Source organism: Phascolarctos cinereus, unplaced genomic scaffold, assembly GCF_003287225.1.
Source record: "Phascolarctos cinereus isolate Bilbo 61053 unplaced genomic scaffold, phaCin_HiC Scaffold_9;HRSCAF=440, whole genome shotgun sequence".
NCBI lineage: Eukaryota > Metazoa > Chordata > Mammalia > Diprotodontia > Phascolarctidae > Phascolarctos > Phascolarctos cinereus.
The window spans coordinates 170,757,686-170,777,137 of NW_027556402.1; the positions used below are offsets into that span (position 1 = coordinate 170,757,686).

General features: G+C 35.0%; 1 protein-coding gene across 3 annotated transcripts in view; it reads right to left on the minus strand.

The window, feature by feature from the left end:
• TBC1D19 (TBC1 domain family member 19) overlaps positions 1–19,452 on the minus strand; it is a 126,658-nt gene that overhangs the window by 10,451 nt on the left and 96,755 nt on the right. For all 3 annotated transcript variants that reach the window (XR_002325617.2, XM_020992260.2, XM_020992254.2), the window contains 3 exons: positions 8,373–8,405; positions 3,561–3,670; positions 1,260–1,351 (listed from right to left, as the gene is read on the minus strand). Coding sequence is in view for 2 of the 3 variants with exons in the window: in XM_020992260.2 (XP_020847919.1) it covers positions 1,260–1,351; positions 3,561–3,670; positions 8,373–8,405 (235 nt within the window). In the remaining variant the exon portion in view is untranslated. The remainder of the gene's footprint in view (positions 1–1,259; positions 1,352–3,560; positions 3,671–8,372; positions 8,406–19,452) is intronic.

The following is a 19,452-nucleotide window of genomic DNA, read 5'->3' on the forward strand; positions in this document are numbered from 1 at the left end:
ACTCATCACCCTCATTCATTAATAGATCCAATCAACTGCTAAATCTTGTTATTTATATTTCCACAATATTTATTGTTTTCATCTCCTTCTCTCCATTCTCACAGTCACTACTGTAACTCAGACTCTCACTACCACTTGCTTGATATACTGTGACAGTTTCTACCTGGTCTACCTCATTTCCTTCAAGGCTTAGTTCAAACACTTTTTTTTGATTCTCCCCTAGGTATTAGAGCTTTCTGTTAAAATTACTTATATCTCTTCTCTCTGTCTCTTTCTCTCACACACACGTGTGTACATATATGTAAAGTGTGTGTTTTTAGATCTATACCTCTATATATCCATCCATCCATCCATCCACGTTATCTCCCCTATCTAAATTCCCTCCTTAGGGGAAGGGACTGTTTGTGCTAATTTTCTAACCCCATTTACTACCAGACTGGAAGCTTCTTGAGAGTAGGGACTGAATCACGCCTTACCTTTGAATCTTCAGTATCTATTATAGTATACTGTGCCTAATATATGTTTGGTAAGTGAAATATTCAATGAAATGCTATTCAAATAATTTGGAGGAGGAGTCAAACTATACCAAAATGGAATGAATACATAGTTCCCTTAATGCATTATAGCAAATTTTAATCTTCATTAGTTTTGGTCAATCAAGATATCATGGTAGTCTCAACATCACACTTATAATTCAGTATTTGTCTCCACAAATTGTTTACTCATATGTTGCAAATATCTTTTATCATGAATAGAAAAGAATTCATTGTTGTAACTCTTGTACCAAACAGGAAATTCTTGGTAAAGAATGTATTAGGTATCTATAAATCCTTCCATAAATTTTCAGAATATTTTGAAGGTATACTTTATTAATGAATAATTATTATTCCACTTAACTTAGTGGTATATTTCTGTCTTGAAAGAATTAATTCACCTCAAAGGATTTTCTTTTCCAGAAGATTCAGCTCAAGCATTGCTTCTGCATTAGACCTTTCCTGGTCTTCCCTGCTGCCAGGACTGTCCCTACCTCATATCTCCTTTGTACATGTATAAGTATATACAATATACTTATACATGTGCATGTTGTCTCCCTTATTAAAATATATACTTTTTGAGAACAGGGATGGTTTTGCTTTTGGCTTTGTAGCCTAGCATAGTGTCTTTCACAGAGTATATGTTTAATAAATATTTGTTAATTGATAAATTTATTAATGTGGGAGTATGTTTCCCTATTACACAAATAAGAGAAAAATACTCACGGCTGAGCTCCAATTTCCCGTAGATGATAAAAGAGTTGTGGAAGATGAGTTTGAAGAAGTGTCTCAAACAGCAAACAGAGTGAAACAATGCCCTAACATAATAATAATTCATTAAAATATAATAAGTTAGAGTACTTCAATTATTTCAAAATTATTTTCCAAGTTCACAATGAGAAAAAAAATCATGAATGTTAATGTAAATATCACTTAAATATTTTAAATTTAAGCAGTAAAACACAAGTGGAAAATGTTGTTAGTAAATCATTCACTGCATTGAACAAATGAGAAATTTCATTCATCTTTTAAGTATATAAAGAGCTTATTATATGTCTCAGGATATCTCATTTTTAGCACAATGGCCTCCCCACTGAAACAGATATATAATATACAAATAGTCCAGGAAAAACACTATTGCACAGAACAAACTGTTATTTGGCCTGATATATAAGATCACTTAGGCCACAGAGAAATTCGTTTTTTCTGGATACTTGCCAGTTTTCGGGTATTTCCCTGTCGCCTTCCCCACACCCTTTGCTGTCTCCCTCCATAATGGCTTTCCCCTCCTGTTGCCTCTCTCCTAGGAAAAAAATATTTCCTGTTGCTTTTACCACTCTTCCTATAATATACAACCTCCCCTTCCTTCCCTCTCTTACTCTATCACCCCACCAGGAAAACTATTTGTTTGGTGTTGACATCAGGTAGTCATTAAACATGACTCTCTGATTAACCAGTAAAAAAAAAAGTAATATTAATGTAGCATAAGAAACAACAGAAAAGCAGATTCTCTAAGAAACAATATACAAATGCCTGAATCAAGACTCTGACAGCTTAGCAATCTTTGAGGCTGATTCTGCAGGGGAAATTTTAATATTATTTTTTAGTTTCTCCAGGAAAAGAATTGTTCCAATTCTAAATTCATATGATTCACTGAAGACTCGAAAAAGAGGTGACTATCTGCAAGTCCTTATTCTACAAGAAAAAAATGAGTGGGCCAAGGTGTGCTGAAATAGTCAGGCAATCAAGTAAGATACTGTAAGCTCAGCATGAAGGTAGTCATAGGACATCCAAGAACTATTCATTGTCAATTCTTTCCATTTTGTCTAAGGAAATGGTGATTGCAGAGGTTGCTTTGAACCCTGAAGTACAGAACTGTTCAGGAAATGAGGAAAGAAAATTTCAGGCTGCCCCTGAAGTAGAAGATGAGAAGAAAGATTTTATCAGTTTGACTTCCATTCCAGATAAAAACAGAGGAAGACAAGAGCCAAATCAAGTTATACAAATGTTTTGTGTCCTAAGATGCTGGGCAGAATTTCATTGCTTGTATTTGTGTAATCCTAGAATCATCTCATAATAAAAGCTTTAGTGTGCAATAAAATAGTGTAAGATTAGGATGGTATAAAGATAGTGAACTCTTCTCCTACCTCCCACCTCCCACATGCAACAATGCATGTGATTAAACTAGATGAATACAGAGCAGATAATTCATTATAAGCACCTTCCTCAGGTTCCATGATGGCTCATTAAGTAGGATAGAAAAATCTTACTTTAAGAGATTTGGTCCCTAACATGTGAATTTTATTCAGCATTTCAACTGTCTGGTAAAACCTACCTCTACATGGGTCAAAGAAGCTCAAAAACTAAATAAAAGTCCTGCTTATTCTAGTTGTTGGAAGTGGCAGGGGAAAAGATAGTAACAAAGATAAGGCAAGGACCAAAGAAAATGGAAAAGAGAGATTTAAAAAATTTTGTGCTCAATTTGCTTTTTACTTGTCTCTAAAAATTTAGCAAAGCTAAGGGAAAACATTTAAAATTACATGGCTAACTAGCCAAAATATCAAATTATGAACTTGGAAAACAAGTGACAAGTAATAATATCTTAACTTGTCAATTGTCTGAAACGCTTCATTTTCTCCAGAACCAAAAAGGCCAGTACACATGTGGCAAGTGTTTCTAGAACATGCTTTTATATTAAAATGATTTTTACAGAATTCTGAATTTGCATTCATGTTTCAGTATGTAAAAGATGACACTTCTCCAAATCTAATTGATTAATGGTATTTTTTCTAACCTTTATAAAAACATTTACTTATATTTCCTCCCTCCTAAAACCACCCCATTGCCCTGGTTCTATACCAGAATTATCACAATCTGTTATTCAATATCACAAATTAAATATTTAGTTTTATAACACTGTTTTAAGAAATCTACGTAAATATAATTAAAGAAAATCTGCCACTATGTAGTCTTCTAATAAAAAATTACATATATAAACTAATTTGACTCAATTTCTAATGAACTTACAGAAGGATGAGAAGAGATGGAATGGAGTCTGAAGAAAAAACGCACATACATCTCACGGAATATCTGATACAATTTGGAAGGTTCATGGTACAGAAAACAAAGTGGAGCGACTGAAAGGATAAAAAAATTAATTGACAACATTGCAAACTACTAACTTAGTTTAATGAATAAAAATGCATGATGCAGGTAAGTAAATAAATCCATACATTCACAGTAATTGCACTCATCAAGAAGTAACAATCAAAATGGCTAATTACAACCTACGTTATTTAAAATTTTAGGGTATGCTATTTAAAATTCATATGCTGGGTTCGGAAGAGCATGTGAAAGCTACCACTCCTAAAAGAAGATACTATGTTTGGTCTGGCCATATCTGGTTTTTCTGCTAGTACTAGATTTTTTTTATTTTAAAAAAGCAGAAATAAAGCATGAGTTAAATATAAGCCATCATAACCTAGGCTCATCAGAAGCTGAAATAATCACATCTAGACAGTGGCTTTCTAAAGGACATTTTCAACTCCAAACTCAATTTTTTTTTTAGGCAAATGGGGTTAAGTGACTTGCCCAGGATCACACAGCTAGTAAGGGTCAAGTGTTTGGTCTGAGTTCAGATTTGAACTCAGGTCCTCTTGCCTTCAGGGCCGGTGCTCTATCCACTGCACCACCTAGCTGCCCCTCAACTTCAAACTCTTAAGGAATAACAACAACAACAGCAACAACAACAACAACAAAAGATAAAAATAAAGCCATTTGTAATTTTGTGTACAACATGACTGACTGGAAGCTGATTTCCGCATTGCTCTGTAAAAGGAAAGAGGACAAAGATTTCATAGAACATTAGCAGTGGCATGGGACCATAGAGACCCAAAGATCCAAGACTTACCTCATTAATAAGCTTATAACAACAACAATGACAACAACCATAATAATACTTAGCATTTATATAGCATCTTCCATCTTCCAGGCACTGTGCGAAGCGCTTTATAAATGTTATCTCATTGGAACCTCAAAAATGAGAGGTGCTGGGCGGTAGATGCTATTATTATCTCCATTTTACAGTCAAGGAAACTGAGGCTGAGAGAGGTTAAATGTCTTGCTCTGGGTCACACACCTACTAAGTGTCTGAGGCTGGATTTGAACTCTGGTTTTCCTGACTCCAGGCCCAGCACTCTATCCACTACACTACCTAGCCACATATAGAATGAGAGGATTAAACCTAGTACATTTAAATCTTCATATAAATGATTTTTGTTAAGTTTCTGGAATTTTTAAAACTTTAAAAAATGAATTTAATTTAAAAATAAATGTTTAAGAAATAGCTTAGCTTAAAGGATAGTACCAAAGAATAGTTCAAAGACAGCTGCTTTCGAACTTGCTTAAAACAAATCAATTGTCAAAAAGAACCTGGAACTTATTAAACAAAGAAAAATTGAATGGTCTTTCACTTAATATGAAATCATAGCACAAGGCAGAGAAAGGCATAGTAGATATATCTATGCAAGTTTAATTTTGCACCAGCATATCAGGAAGTTGTAATTTTAGATAAAAACTAAACTGTACTGGTAAAAAGGTAATATAAACTGGGTTTTGAGATTTTAAAATCCTTAAAAGTGTTATAATGAAGATTTTTGGGAACAAAAACAACAATCAACTTGTGGCTCATAAATACAAAACTGAATTCAGGAGATTTACTAGCTTTAATAAAATAAAAATGACCCATATTGTCAGTGATGTAAAACTGATTGGTAAGAAACTCTAGAGCTAGTCACTAGTCTTGGCTAATGGTAGCAAGAAGTGAAATGAACCCATCAATCAGCCTCCTGCCTTTCTTGGTTTCTTTTCACTTTTAAAAAGTGGAAGAAAAAAAAGATCAAATATAAAATGCTTAAAGCAGGACAATTCCAACTCTCTGGGTTAAAGGGTACTACAGTATGATGATTCTGTTTACCAAAACACCATAAGAAAACCAACACTAATAACTGGTCATGTTAATTTATTAGAAGGATTAGTAAAAGTGAAGACAAACCAATTTTAGGGATAAATTTCTAAATACATATAGTTATGGAATTTGGTAAGCTACCCACCAACTTCACAAACAGGTAAAGGGTAAAAAGATGCTATGATATTCACTAACCATTCTAAATCTATTTATGATAGTCAAAATCAACTACTATTTATTAAACAATCTTTGTTAGGTGTGATACATATATTAGAAAAGATATGGTCCCATCCTCATGGACATCACAATATAAGGAAATAACTTGGATGTAGCATGTGAATACCAGATAGATAAGGATGAATCTCAATCTCTCTCTCTCTCTCTCTCTCTCTCTCTCTCTCTCAACCCATTTGCTTTTATAAGACTCCATTTCTGTAGTTAGCAGATAGCTTCTTAGATACTGACACTTAATCTTAAAGTTTGAAAGTTTTAAAACTATTATTTAGTGAAGGAATGCAGAAAAATAATTTTATATGCAATTAGAAAAAATACAACCTCTTCCCAATATATGTAACAGAGGCTTAAAGGGCCCACTAATGATTAACTAATACTCAAAAGAGCAGATTAATTTATGATTTATATACCAATCTACTTCTAAAAATGACTTGAAGAAGCAAAAATGGTAGAATTATATTCTGTTGAATTCTGTCATATAGGAACAGACATAGGAATAGAAACTGGACCTGTGTTTTCTTCACTCTAAAGGATTCCCAGATAAGAAATCTCCTTCTCTCAGCGCAGGCTGACAACTTCTTTGTGACTTCTAGGCTTAGAGAGCTGGCTAGAGCATCAGGAATATAAATGACTTGTTCAGCACCACCCAGCCAGTATGTATCAAAGGTAAGACTTGAACCAAGGTCTTCCTTGATACAAGTCTAGGTCTCTAACCCCTAAGCAATCCTATTCTATTTGTAATTATAACATTTATTTAAAATATCCTACAAAAATCTTCTGATGGAGATAAAATTTTCTTTGAATAAACATTCTCACCTGACTTGCTCCCTTGAAATATAAGTGAAATTGACATATGCTTTTTTTGCTATCAATTTATTTAAAATATCCTACAAAAATCTTCTGATGGAGATAAAATTTTCTTTGAATAAACATTCTCACCTGACTTGCTCCCTTGAAATATAAGTGAAATTGACATATGCTTTTTTTGCTATCAATTTTAAACTAATCCCTTTCTTTGGAAAATAATTTTTAAAAGTCATGCAATGCAACTTCACTAATCTGTACACGAGGGGAAGACTGGTTGGTATAAATTAGAAAAAAAAATCTAGATCATCATATTTTTAATGGAGGGAATACAACTGTGTTATTTTCAGGTTCATAGGTTACCTAAAACTGAGTAAAGTGGTGACTTCTACAGCTCTTTAGCATATGGTATTTTTAAGAATTATAAGTATAATTAAAATAAGTATACAGATAAATAGGTTCTGCTGAAGTAGTTATGATACTAGAAAAGTTTTTCTTAAATGCTTTAAATATCATCTCTGTTTACTTCTTTTTACATAATGACTAATTTTGAATTAATGGGGGGTTTTATTTACTTTGAAAATATCTACCAATATTCAATTTTGCGGCATTAATCAGTGCCTTTAAATTATTAATGATCAGAACCAAAAGTTTCACTGTAAAAGTATTTCAAATCAGTTTTCATGATCCAAATTAACTTCATTCAACACAAAATGTTAAGTTTAAACTTAATGACTAAAGGACAAGAATGTGGATTTAATCAAGATGTATTTGTCTTAATTTCCCCATCATGAAATCCTTTGTGATTTTAGAAAATGGAAATACATTAGAATTTCTCTATAATACTCTATAATCTGCTATGGAGTTGGTAAAAGGTGGGTTCCAATGTCAATGCTGAAGTACCACAAGTTATTAAGTGGTTTTACTATTCGTTCCTATTTCCTGAGACCTGAAAAGAGAATAATCGCAAGGTGCATATGTATTTTTAACTTGAGTATTATCTGATATCTACTGAGTTTTAAATGCTTTATATTCATACCATCAACCTGGATTTTTTAAGATATTGAGCATTAATTAATTTTTCAAAAAGCAAAACATTAAATGATTTATCAACTCTTTTGCTAGAAATTATGAAATTAAGACTACCCATTTTAAACCAGATGATTAGAAACAAGGGGAAAACACCCCTTAGAAAGTGTTAGTCATACTAAATTCCAAATTTTAAAATTCCGTGCTGGCAGTATATGACAGGCTTCTTCAAGCTGTCCCTTGTTTGTCACTCCAACCAAGGCCAGAAGGGCTCATTGGCTCTTCTTATTTATCATCTGCTGGCATGGAATGACAGAGTGGCACTCAGGCCTCTCTTCACAAGTACTTAGGGCTGTCTGCATATGTCAGTGTAACAGATGTAGTGCATACCAACAGCCTAGACAAATCATGCGATCAAACCTGGTGCTATATTTTCCTTTTAACATTTCCTGGTTCACTTATAGTTTTAAAATTTCTTGGTGAGATTGGCCCTCAAACTCCAGAATCTTGAGTCATTTTATTTACTGTCCACTAAAATCTTGACAACACACACACACACACACACACACACACATACCCTAACCCTATTTGTACTAACAATTCAAAGTAAATTTTAATTTGCCAGACAATTATTATAGTGGCAAAGAAAATAAACCTTTATTTTATTTTTTTAATAAAACATGTAAACAAGAAATTGGAGATTTAAAACATTGGCAGCATGATTAACTAGCTAAGTGGGGGGAGTGGAACAATGTTTAAAGTCAGTAAAAGTGTTATGTAAATGACTCTTTTAAAGCCCAACTTACCATACATTGAAAATCCATGGAAAGGGATTACACCTACAAAATAAAAATGACAGAAGCAATTTAATAACATTCCATCCTAAAAATATGATGACATGTTTCATATTAACAAAATCAACAAATCTTAAGTCATTAAGTAGGGGGCACAGTGGATAGAGTGCTGGGCCTGGAGTGAGAAAGACTTGGGTTCAAATGTGGCCTCAGACACTCAGTAGCTGTGTGACCCTGGGAAAGTCATTTAACCCTGTTTACCTCAATTTCCTCATCTGTAAAATGAGCTAGAGAAGGCAAAATACTTCAGTATCTTTGCTAAGAAAACCCCAAATGGGATCAGGAAGAGTCAGACACAACTGAAATGACTGAACAAGAAGTCATTAAGTACGGTAAAAGATCCTGGAATAGGATCATATTTAGAAGATACAATATCAGGAGCATTGTTTTATAGTACTTGCCTTAAAATTTTAAAAAGCAGTGACTCAGTCATCTGAATCACTGAAGAAATATAACACAAGGAATATTTTATACTAATTACATGATAGCGGTGTTTGGTATAGTGGATAAATGGCTGGCCTGGGAGTTCAGAAGACTGTCCCACTTCTGGCACATAATAGCTGTGGAAGATCACTAATTCTCATAGGTCTATAACATCTGGACTTCTTGGTCTACTGAGGCTAAAATCAACTGATCACCTGCTTGGCCCTGCTTATGTTTTCTAGATGTTTTTCCTAGATTTTACCTAATTTGTTCCCTACTTTTTTGCTGTGTGTCCCTTTTATAGGTTCCACCATTTTGTCAAAGTGCTCTTGATTTTTCATCAATGTTCCTTCAGTCAATACATCAAAATGGTGGCATGCTGAATTTTCTGGTTTCTATATGGCCCTTCTGGTTTTAATCTTCTCTTACCTGATTTTATCAGCAACCACTCTCCTAACTTGTGCTGTCCTACACCTTATTCAGTATCCTGATATGATGATTTGCAACCTTTTCTGGATGGGTTCTATGTAAAGCATTTCTACTAGTTTGGTGCAAAGCTCCCTGCCTTATTCCTTGTACTTGGTGATTTTTTTAATATTCTGCATTATTGCAATATAAGTAAATTTTTAAAAATTTTTTTCTCCCTTAAAAAAATAAATTTGTTTAGAATACAGTCCAACCAATAGTCCTTGCACCATATTTGGTTTTATACAACATTTAGTTTTTTTTCTCTCTCAATCATACATACATATGTGTGTGTGTGTATGTATATGTATATACATTTTTTGTTCTAGTTCAAAGGATGGCTGCTTTTTAAAATTAATACATTTTTTATTATTTTAGTAATATTGATATTTCCTTATTTTGGTGCTTGATATCATCACTAAAGTCACATTTACTTACATATTTTATTGTTTTAGGGTGGTTTTTGTGTGTGTAAAGATATGATTGCAGGGAAAGAAATAGGGCTAGAGAATTAAGAGACAGATCTAGGGTAAGAATGGGGATAGTAAATAGAGACAGCTGACTTTCTTTTCCTTTTTTTTTTTTGAGGCAAATGGGGTTAAGCGACTTGCCCAGGGTCACATAGCTAGTAAGTGTCAAGTGTTTGGTCTGAGGCTGTATTTGAACTCAGGTCCTCCTGACTTCAGGTCCAGTGCTCTATCCACTGTGCCACCTAGCTGCCCCTCTTTTCCTTTTTAGTAATAGAGAAAAGGACTAGAAATAGATGGTATAGGTAAAGTTAAGTGAAATGAGGACAAATTAGGATAAAACATACTAACAAGTTTAGGTTATAGGTAGGGGGAGTTTATTTTAGTATTTTAAAAGTAAAATTTTAATGTGTTAAAACTAGATTTTTAATAGAGCAGCTAGGTGGGGCAGTGGATAGAGCGCTGGGCCTGGAGTCAGGAAGACATCTTCCCGAGTTCAAATAAGGCCTCAGACACAGTTGCTGTGTGACTCTGGGCAAATGTTTGCCTCAGTTTCCTCATCTGTAAAATGAGCCGCAGAAGGAAATAGCAAACCACTCAAGTATCTTTGCCAAGAAAACCCCAAACAGGGTCACTAACAGTCAGACATGACTGAAACAACTGAACAACAAAGACTTTTAATATGAGATTGGCTCTTGAGTAATGGCATTTCAATTTGAATAAATTGAAGTAAATCAAGTTTGTGAGCGAATTACAAAAATAAAACTCAATAACAGAGAAGATGAGAGGATGAAGTATTTAGTAAGAAAGATATTTTACATGGTATTTTCTGAATCATGTATACTATTTGAATTTCATCTACTTTTTTTTTTGATAAGTAACACTTTTGCACATGGGAGTTGGACTTTGTCAAAAGAATTTCTACCACAAGGAATCAGTTTCATGTTCATAGTAACATAGTTAGGATTTTTGCAGATGTATTTAGGGGATAATAGTTTCTTAAAATAATTGTCCACAGCAAACATAGAAAACTTGAGGCAAGATTGGTTGGAAGATATCGAATACAGGAAAAAATATTTCAAGAACATTAGTGTCCATTAGAAAAACCTTCCTGGGTGATGGCCAGATGATTGAAACTTAACCCTTGAAGGACTGAAGGCATGAAAAGCAGAGATAAAGTTTTTTCAAAAACTGTTTAGGAATATGTCCATATCTGAGATAAAAAAAGTGGTTTGCCAAAAATATTTAGGTAGCATGCAACCTAAGGGTACAAATGGATTCTTTGCTCATATTAAGGTGTTTGTTTGGTTCAAGAGAAATTTGGGGCCTTTAGAAGAACTTGGTAAAAAAAATTGTAATTTGCTATTCCTAATATCCCTTCACCAACCACTTCCACTAAGTCTTTTGACATTATAGGAATTTTGAAGCAAAGAACAGAAAATCTGTTGTACTTTTAGTTTTAATCTTCTCAGGCTTAATTCTGTGAGCCTACAGTATTTGAGTTAGGAAAAATAGATGCCTTTTTATGTGAATAATAGCTAGCATTTATATAGTGCTTTAAGGTTTGCAAAGCACTTTACATATGTTACCACATTTAATCCTTACAACAACTAGGAGAGGTAGGCATTATTATCTTCATTTTTCAGATAAGGAAATTTAGGCAGAGTTCAAAGAGATTTGCCCAGGGTCACAGAATTAGTGAGTATTTAAGATTACATTTGGACTCAGGGCATCCTGACTCCAGTTCAGGGCTCTCTCCTCTGCATCACAAAGCTGCCTACTTCAGAATATTTTAAAGCATTTTATGTACTTATCTGTCTTCTTAAACAGAATGTACTAAGCATGATTTTCAGAGCATGCAAAATCATTATGCACAGTGATGCTTTTATCATGCAGTGAGATACATAGGGCTTCACCAAAGAATGTCAGCTTGTGTAATAGTGTACTAGTTTCATAATCTCATGCTTTTTTGAAGTCTTGCATCTACTTCTTCTTTTTCTTTGTTATTGAACTGTTGGCTGTGAGGTCCAGAGTTCTGGATTTGGAGTCAGAAGATGAGAGTTTAAATTCTTGTTCTGCCACTTACTATTTATGTGACTTGGACAGGGCATTTAACTTCCCTGGGCATAGGTTTCCTCAGCTGTATGATGAGGGGCTGTATTATATGACCTGAAATTCCTTTTCATCTATAAACCTACAATCCTATGACCTTGCTACTGCAGTGTATATGACTATGACAATTCCTCTCCCTTTTCGATTTTCTTTTGCTTTATTCTGCTCACAGTTTGGAAACTAAATAAGAGAGCTTTTGAAAACCTTATAGTAGGCTCTATTCCTGAGAACAGAGATCTCTATTCCTGAAGGGATCTACATAAAAAGTAGATGTAATTTAATGCAGCTATTTTTTATGTCAAAAGACTTTTTTGCCCCCTATTTTCTGATTCTCAACTATGTTCTAAATAGGTGATGTTGCCAGATAGCTGAGTTTCTTTAGAGGCAAGATGTCAAAGATCATTCAATATCAAAACTCCATCAATCTTTTACAGAGGTCAGCTACATCCCTCGTGTTAGACTAAAAATTAATTCCTTCAATGTATCAGTTATGACATTGGCTACTCAATGACTTATTTTTAAAGTTTCTTTTAGAGTTTTTTTTAATGCTGTCTTTTGCTTCTCTATCACTGTCATTTCTGAATATATCCCTTCCCTTTCTCTAGACTATCCCATTTGTAACAAAGAAGAAAAAAAACACAGTGTAGTAAAACCAAACACAACTACTATGTCTTAAAGAATATACAATCCTCCATACCTATAGCCCTTAACCTCTGCAAAGGGAAAACGTTTTATTTTTTCAACTCTTCTCCAGGACCAAGCTCAATCGTGATAATTACACAGCATTTTTTTTTTGTTGTTTTGCTCTATTTACATTGCTGTCTATTGTTGCCTTGATTTTGCTTACTTAACTCTGCATCAGCTCATGTGAGTATTCTCACTCATCTCTGAATTCTTCTTATTCATCACGTCTTTTGATACAGTAATGTTACTACATTTATCAACTTGTTTAGCCACTCCCTATCTTATGAGCATCTCCTGTTTCTATTTCTTTGCTACCACAAAAAGTATTGTTATGAATATTTTGTTGTATCTGAGATCTTTATTTATGTCTTTAACCTCCTTGGTCTATATGAATAGCAGTGGAAACTTTGGGTCAAAGAACATGGACATTTTAGTCACTTTTTAAATAGCCAATTGCTTTCCAGAATGGTTGCATGAAATTCATAGCTTCACCAATAGTATGATAGTCTAACAACAGCAACTAATATTTGCACAGTGCCAACTTTGTGCCAGGTATTATGCTAAGCGCTTCGCAAATCTTATCTCATTTGATCCTCACAACAACTCTGGGAGGTAGGTGTTGTTATCATCCCTATTTCACAATTGAGGAAACTGAGGCAAACAGAGGTTAAGTGACTTGCGCAGGGCCACACAGGTAGGAATTTTCCGAGAGAAAATGTGAACTCAAAATCTTTTCTCCCTCCAGGCCCAGAACTCTGTGCACTATGGTGCAACCTAGCGGCCTCTAGCATTAGTATGCCTGTCTTCCCACAGCCCACTGCCGGTTTGTTTGCTTTGATTTTGTTTTTGGGTTTTGGTTTTCTTGTTTACTGATTACTTCCATCTTTGCCAATTTGCTGAATGTGAAGTGAAGCCAAACAATTTTGATTTGCATTTTTATCATTTATCATTTGAAGCATTCCTTAATTTTATTTTACAGTTTGCGATTATTCTTTTGAGAACTATATATACACTTTGACTACAATCTCTGTGGAGAGGTTCTTAGTCTTATACGTTTGTATTGATGGAATGGAATGGAATAAGCATTTATTGAGCACCTACTATGTGCCAGGTATTGTAAGAAACACTTTATAGATCTGGTCTCATTCGATCCTCACAATAACCCAGAGTCAGGTACTATTACTACCAACCCCCCCCCCCGCCCCCACCACCTTTGCTTTTTTACAGTTGAGAAAAACAAAGCAGAGGTTAAGTGACTTGTCTAGGGTCACACAGTAAGTATCTGAGGTTGATTTGAACTCTGGTCTTTTTGACTCTAGGCCTAGTGCATACACCCTGAGACAACACTGTGCTACCTAGGAGCTTCCTCTGCTCTCTTTCTCTCTAAATGTGCGTGTGTGTGTGCATGTATGTATATATTATATTCTTATCAGAGAGATCTTCAATGTGAAAGTTTTTTTCCAATTAGAGAAGGGCCTACACTTACTTTGTTTGTGCAAAAGCTTCTCAGTTTCATACAATCATCTATATCTTTTGTGACCTCTTGTAACACTTATCTGGTTAATAATTCTCCCTGTATCCAAAACTGTAAAGGCATTTGATCTTATTTTTTGTAACTTTTTATGGTCTGATGTTTTATATTCAGATCAAGTACCCATTAAGAACTTGTGGTACATGGTGTAAGCTGTTGGTCAAAATTTATTTTCTGTAAAACTTTTTCTAGTTTTCCTGGTAATTTTTGACAAATAAGGATTTTTTCTACAAGCCATTTATGTTTTCTAGTTAAATAATTGGTTAGTTTGATTATTTCAGATTCTAGCTTATTTACTGATCTTGCCATTCACTTGAGGCTGCCCTGCTTCTCACTACCTGGCACAGCACTGCTAGTATGAGATGGCAGAAAATGTCCCTTCCACCCCACCCCTCATTCCCAGAGGGAGTTAATCTATTTAGTTTTTATACTATCTTAAAGCTAAGCTTCCTGATTGATGGGTGAGTACTTAAGTCAGCCCCAGGTTCCACACCAGACCACGTTTTGCTTTCTATCCAACTTTCTAGCCCAGCCCTCAAATCATTCATTCTGCGACAACCATCCTGCCACCTTCCACCTCTGGCTCTGGGAACAGTAATCAAAATAATACTTTCATTATTCCTGGAAAAGTGCTTAGCAATTGGCCACAGTGTGGATTAGCTCCCCATCACAGAGACTCATGAGACACACTTCCATGACCAACACTTCTATATACTTACATACATAGGTATATACACATATGTGTTTATCTCCCCTATCAGAATGGAAACTCATTGAGGGCCAAGATTGCCTCACTTTTATAATAGTAGCCCTAGCACTTGGCATGGTGTCTGGCATATAATAGGCACTTTATAAGTGCTCATTCATTCATTCATTCATTATCTGTTTTTCAATTTTTTAAACAAAGGACAAATAATTTTAATGATTACTGTTCCATATTCTGAGGTCTGTGTGCTATTTTTTCTTTATCTTTACTTTTTTTTTTCGTTCTTTTCCTTACAATTCATTTGTTCCTCCAAATAGAATCTTATTTTGCCTAGTGCCTCTAGGTAATTGGATTGATACAGCACCAAATTTGCAAATTGTTTTGGGTACTGTCACTTTTATTACAGATGTATGACTCAACCATGACCAATTAATTTCCCTACAATTATTTAAGTCATGTCCTTATTTCTTTTTTTTGTTTGTTTGTTTGTTTGTTTTAGGTAACTGGAGTTAAGTGACTTGTCGAAGGTCATACAGCTAGTATGTGTCAAGTGTTTGGTCTGAGGCCAGATTTGAACTCAGGTCCTCCTGACTTCAGGGCCGGTGCTCTATCCACTGCACCACCTAGCTGCCCTGTGTCCTTATTTCTTTAAAGAGTGTTTTGTAATTATATTTATATATCTTGAGTGTGTCTTGACCTCTCTGTAGCTTCTCACACTGCTTAACATGATCTATCATGTCTAATTTTGGTTCTCTCTCCTGGTTCTTCTCTTACCTGTCTGACCACTCTTTCTCAACTCTCCTCTGCTGGATCTTCATCTAGGTCATACCCACTAACTACCTGTGGGTTTCCAGTGATCTATCTTGAGCCCTTTTCTCTTCTTCCTTTAATACTACTTCACTTGGTGATCTCATCAGAGTCCAGAGTTTCAATTATCATCTCTATGATGATGAATATCAAATCTGTATCTCTCCTGAATTCTAGTTCTTCATCACTAACTGCCTTCTGAACATCTCAAACCGGATATCCCATAGGCATCTCAAAACAGGACTCATCTTTTTCCCAAAACAGTTCCCTCCTTCCAACTTTCCTATTACTGTCAAGGGCACTACCATACTCCAGGCACCCAGGTTTACAAATTGAGTAATTACAACTCCTTGCTTCTTCTTTTTGACTCACGCCACATACTCAATCTGTTGTCGGATCTCATTGATTCTACCTTCATGATATCTTTTGTATATGTCCCCTTTTCTCTTACTTATGTAGCTATTACCTACCCTAGTACAGGTCCTCATCACATGTACTACTGCAAAAGTCTTCTCTTCTTCCACGTACTTGTGTACACGTTAGTTAGTCAGTCTTCTTCTTGTCCTTTTTCAGTCATGTCCAACTCTTCATAACCCCATTTGGAGTTTTCTTGGCAGATACTGGGCTGGTTGGCTATTTCCTTCTCCAGCTCATTTTACAGATAAGGAAACGAGGTGAACAGGGTTGAGACTTACCCAGGGTTACACAGTAAGTAAGTAAGTCTGAGGACAGATTTGAACTCAGGAAGATGAGTCTTCTTGATTCCAGGCCCAGCACCCTATGCACTGCATCACCTAGCTGCCCCCAAGTCAGTCAGTCACCTAGCTTTTATTAAGGGCCTAGCACGTGGTAGGTACTGTGCTAAGTGTTTCGGATATAAGGAAAGACAACACCAAACCAAACTGAAAAACAAAGCAACAACAATTAAAAAAAACCAGTCCCTTTGCTCTAAAGGATCTGTCTAATGGGGGAGACAAGGTGCAAATAACTATGTACAAATAAGATATGTATAAGACAAATTGAGGATAGTTGGAGAGGGAAGGCACTAAGATTAAGGAGGGCTGGGAAAGGCTTATTGCAGAAGGTGGGACCATGCATTTATTAGAAAAGCTTCATATATTTTCCCAATATAAATGTTAGCTTTTGGTTTTAGATATATACTTCTCATTGTATGAAAAACTGTCCCTTGCCTTTTCTTTTTTAACATAAATGAATGCTATATTTTGTCAAAGACTTTCTGAATCTATTGAAATAATTATGTGACTCAGGACACTTTTGTTTATATAATGGATTGTTTTCCTAACAGTGGATTATTTTTGCAAGCCTGATACAAATCCAGCTTGGTCATAGTTGATAATTGTTTGAATCTATTGTTGTAATCTTTCTGCTAGGATTTTATTTGAAATATTTGTATCGGTATGCATTAGTAACAATGGTCTATAATGATCTTTCTTAGATTTAGCCTTCTCTGCTTTAGGCATTAGGACTGTATTTGTCCTATAAAAAGAATGTGATAGAATGTTTTATTTCTCAAGTTTAAAAAATAATTTGTATAATATAGGTATTAGTTGCTCTCTAAAAATTTGACAGGATTCACCTGTAAATCCATCTGGACCAGTGCTTTTTTTAATTTGGGAGCTCCTTTATAATTAGTTTTGATTTCATTTTTCAAATTGGGTTTAATATTTCTCAATCAGGACCTCTTCATCTGGGTATTTTATATTTTGGTAGGTAATCCTCAATTTAAAAAAATCTAGGTTTTGCTAGCATACCTTATGTATAGTTCAAGTGCTAAATATGCCTTGGCAAACTACAACTCTGGATTACTCCCCCTCTATTCACTTTCTTTGCTTATATATGTGATGCTGAATTTAGCTACAAAAAGTAATGAAACTGTGTTAATTGGGTCTACTACAAATTTATGTAATATAATATCAATTATTTCATCAATGCAACCTTTCACTACTTAGTAACAGATTCTCTATCCCAGTTACCATCGCAGCTTTTCTAAACCTTTTCATCTTTTCTCATACCTCTCAACATTCCCTTTCCCCTATCTTTGATAAGGACCTCACCTTTCTTTACCAGATTAATTGAAGCCATTCACAAAGTTTTGTCTTTTTCTCTTCTACTCATTTCATATCTCTTTGACACCACACCTCACTATATTTCACCCCTCTAGTCTCTGAAGAAGAGGCGACTCTTCTCATTGCCTAAGCAAGCCCCTCTGGGAGGATTACGTTACATTCTTCCTGACATCCCCAACAAATTGCCTTCACTATCATCTCCATTATATCTACTGGTTCCTTTTCTGCTGCTCACGTATTTGTGCCCATATTTCCTTAGTGCTTAAAAAAAACCCTTGCTTGATCTGACCGTCTCCACTAGCTATCATCACATATTTCAACACTTGTTTTTAGCTAAACTCCTAAAGTTATCTACGACCTGTGCTTCCACTTCCTTTCCTCTTAACCCTTTTCTAAATCTGTTGCAGTCTGGCTCCCAAGCTCACCATTTAATTAACACTGCGCATGCTCTCTCCATCTCTCAAATTACCAATGATCTCGTAATTGATAAATACTGGTGTTTTTCTCACTCCTAACCCTTTGTTTTGCAGCATTTGTCACTAGAAGCATCTCCTCGTAGATACTTTCTCCTCTCTAGATTTCAGTGACACTGTTTTCTCTTGGTTCCCCTCCATCTTCACAATGCTTTCACAATCTCCTTTGTTGGATCTTCATAGGTACCCTTTAAGACTCTGTCCTGAATGTTCTCTTCTCTCTCAATTAGTAATTTCATCAGATACTGGGGTTTCAATTATCATACCTACAAAGATGACTCCCAGAACTATATATCTACCCCTTGTCTTTCTCCTGAGCTCCAATTCCTCATTATCAACTACCTTTTGGATATTTTGAACTGGGAGGTCTTTATAGGCTTCTCAAACTGAACAATTCCAAATTTTAAAAAAATTATCTTTCCTCCACAACTCTCCATTCTTCTGAACTGATCTGATACTGTTGAAGGTACCACCATCCTCCTAGTCAAAATCTAGGTGTCATCCTCAGGTCCTCACTTGCATACATCCCATATCAGTTTCCAAATTTTGGCATTTTACCTTCACAACATCTCTGTCCATTCAAGCAACCACCCCCCTAGTACAGAGCCTCATTTCCTTTCCCCTGTATTACATCAATAGCCTTCTAATTGGTCTCCTTGCCCTCCAATCCACCCTCTACAACGTTGCCCAAGATATTTTCTGACTATGAAACATGTCCCCTGCACTCACCACCTCCAGACACTCAGTAAATTTCAGGATAAAACATGGAGTATTTTGTTTAGAATTTAAAGCTCTGTACAATCCAACCCCTTCCTACATTTCTAGCCTTATATTTTACAACTCTTTTTCAGAGCGTTATTTTCTAATGTGCCATGCCCCCTCCGTAGCCTGAATGAAAATTAGTGCAAAGACCCTGTATAGAAGATATACAACCTTATATTCTTTTCTTGATAATTATATTGATTTACTGTACTTGTGTTTCTATTGTTTGAGGTTTTTGCAAGTTAAATAATTTGTTGCTCACTTTTGATTTTTTTTTTGTAGGAATGCTTTAAATGCTTCTATGTTAAAAGTCCGTCTTTTTCATTGGTGATTTGGTTCAGGTTTTTAGGATAAATTGAGTTGCAGCTTGAATTCCTTTGTTTTTTGTTCTTTATTCATTCTCCTGAATTGTTGTATCTCTAGAATAATCTTATTTTATTGGAATTGCCTTTCTTTCATATTTAGTCTTTTATCTGACTGCTTGCAAATTTTGTTTGTTATTGATACTGTAAATT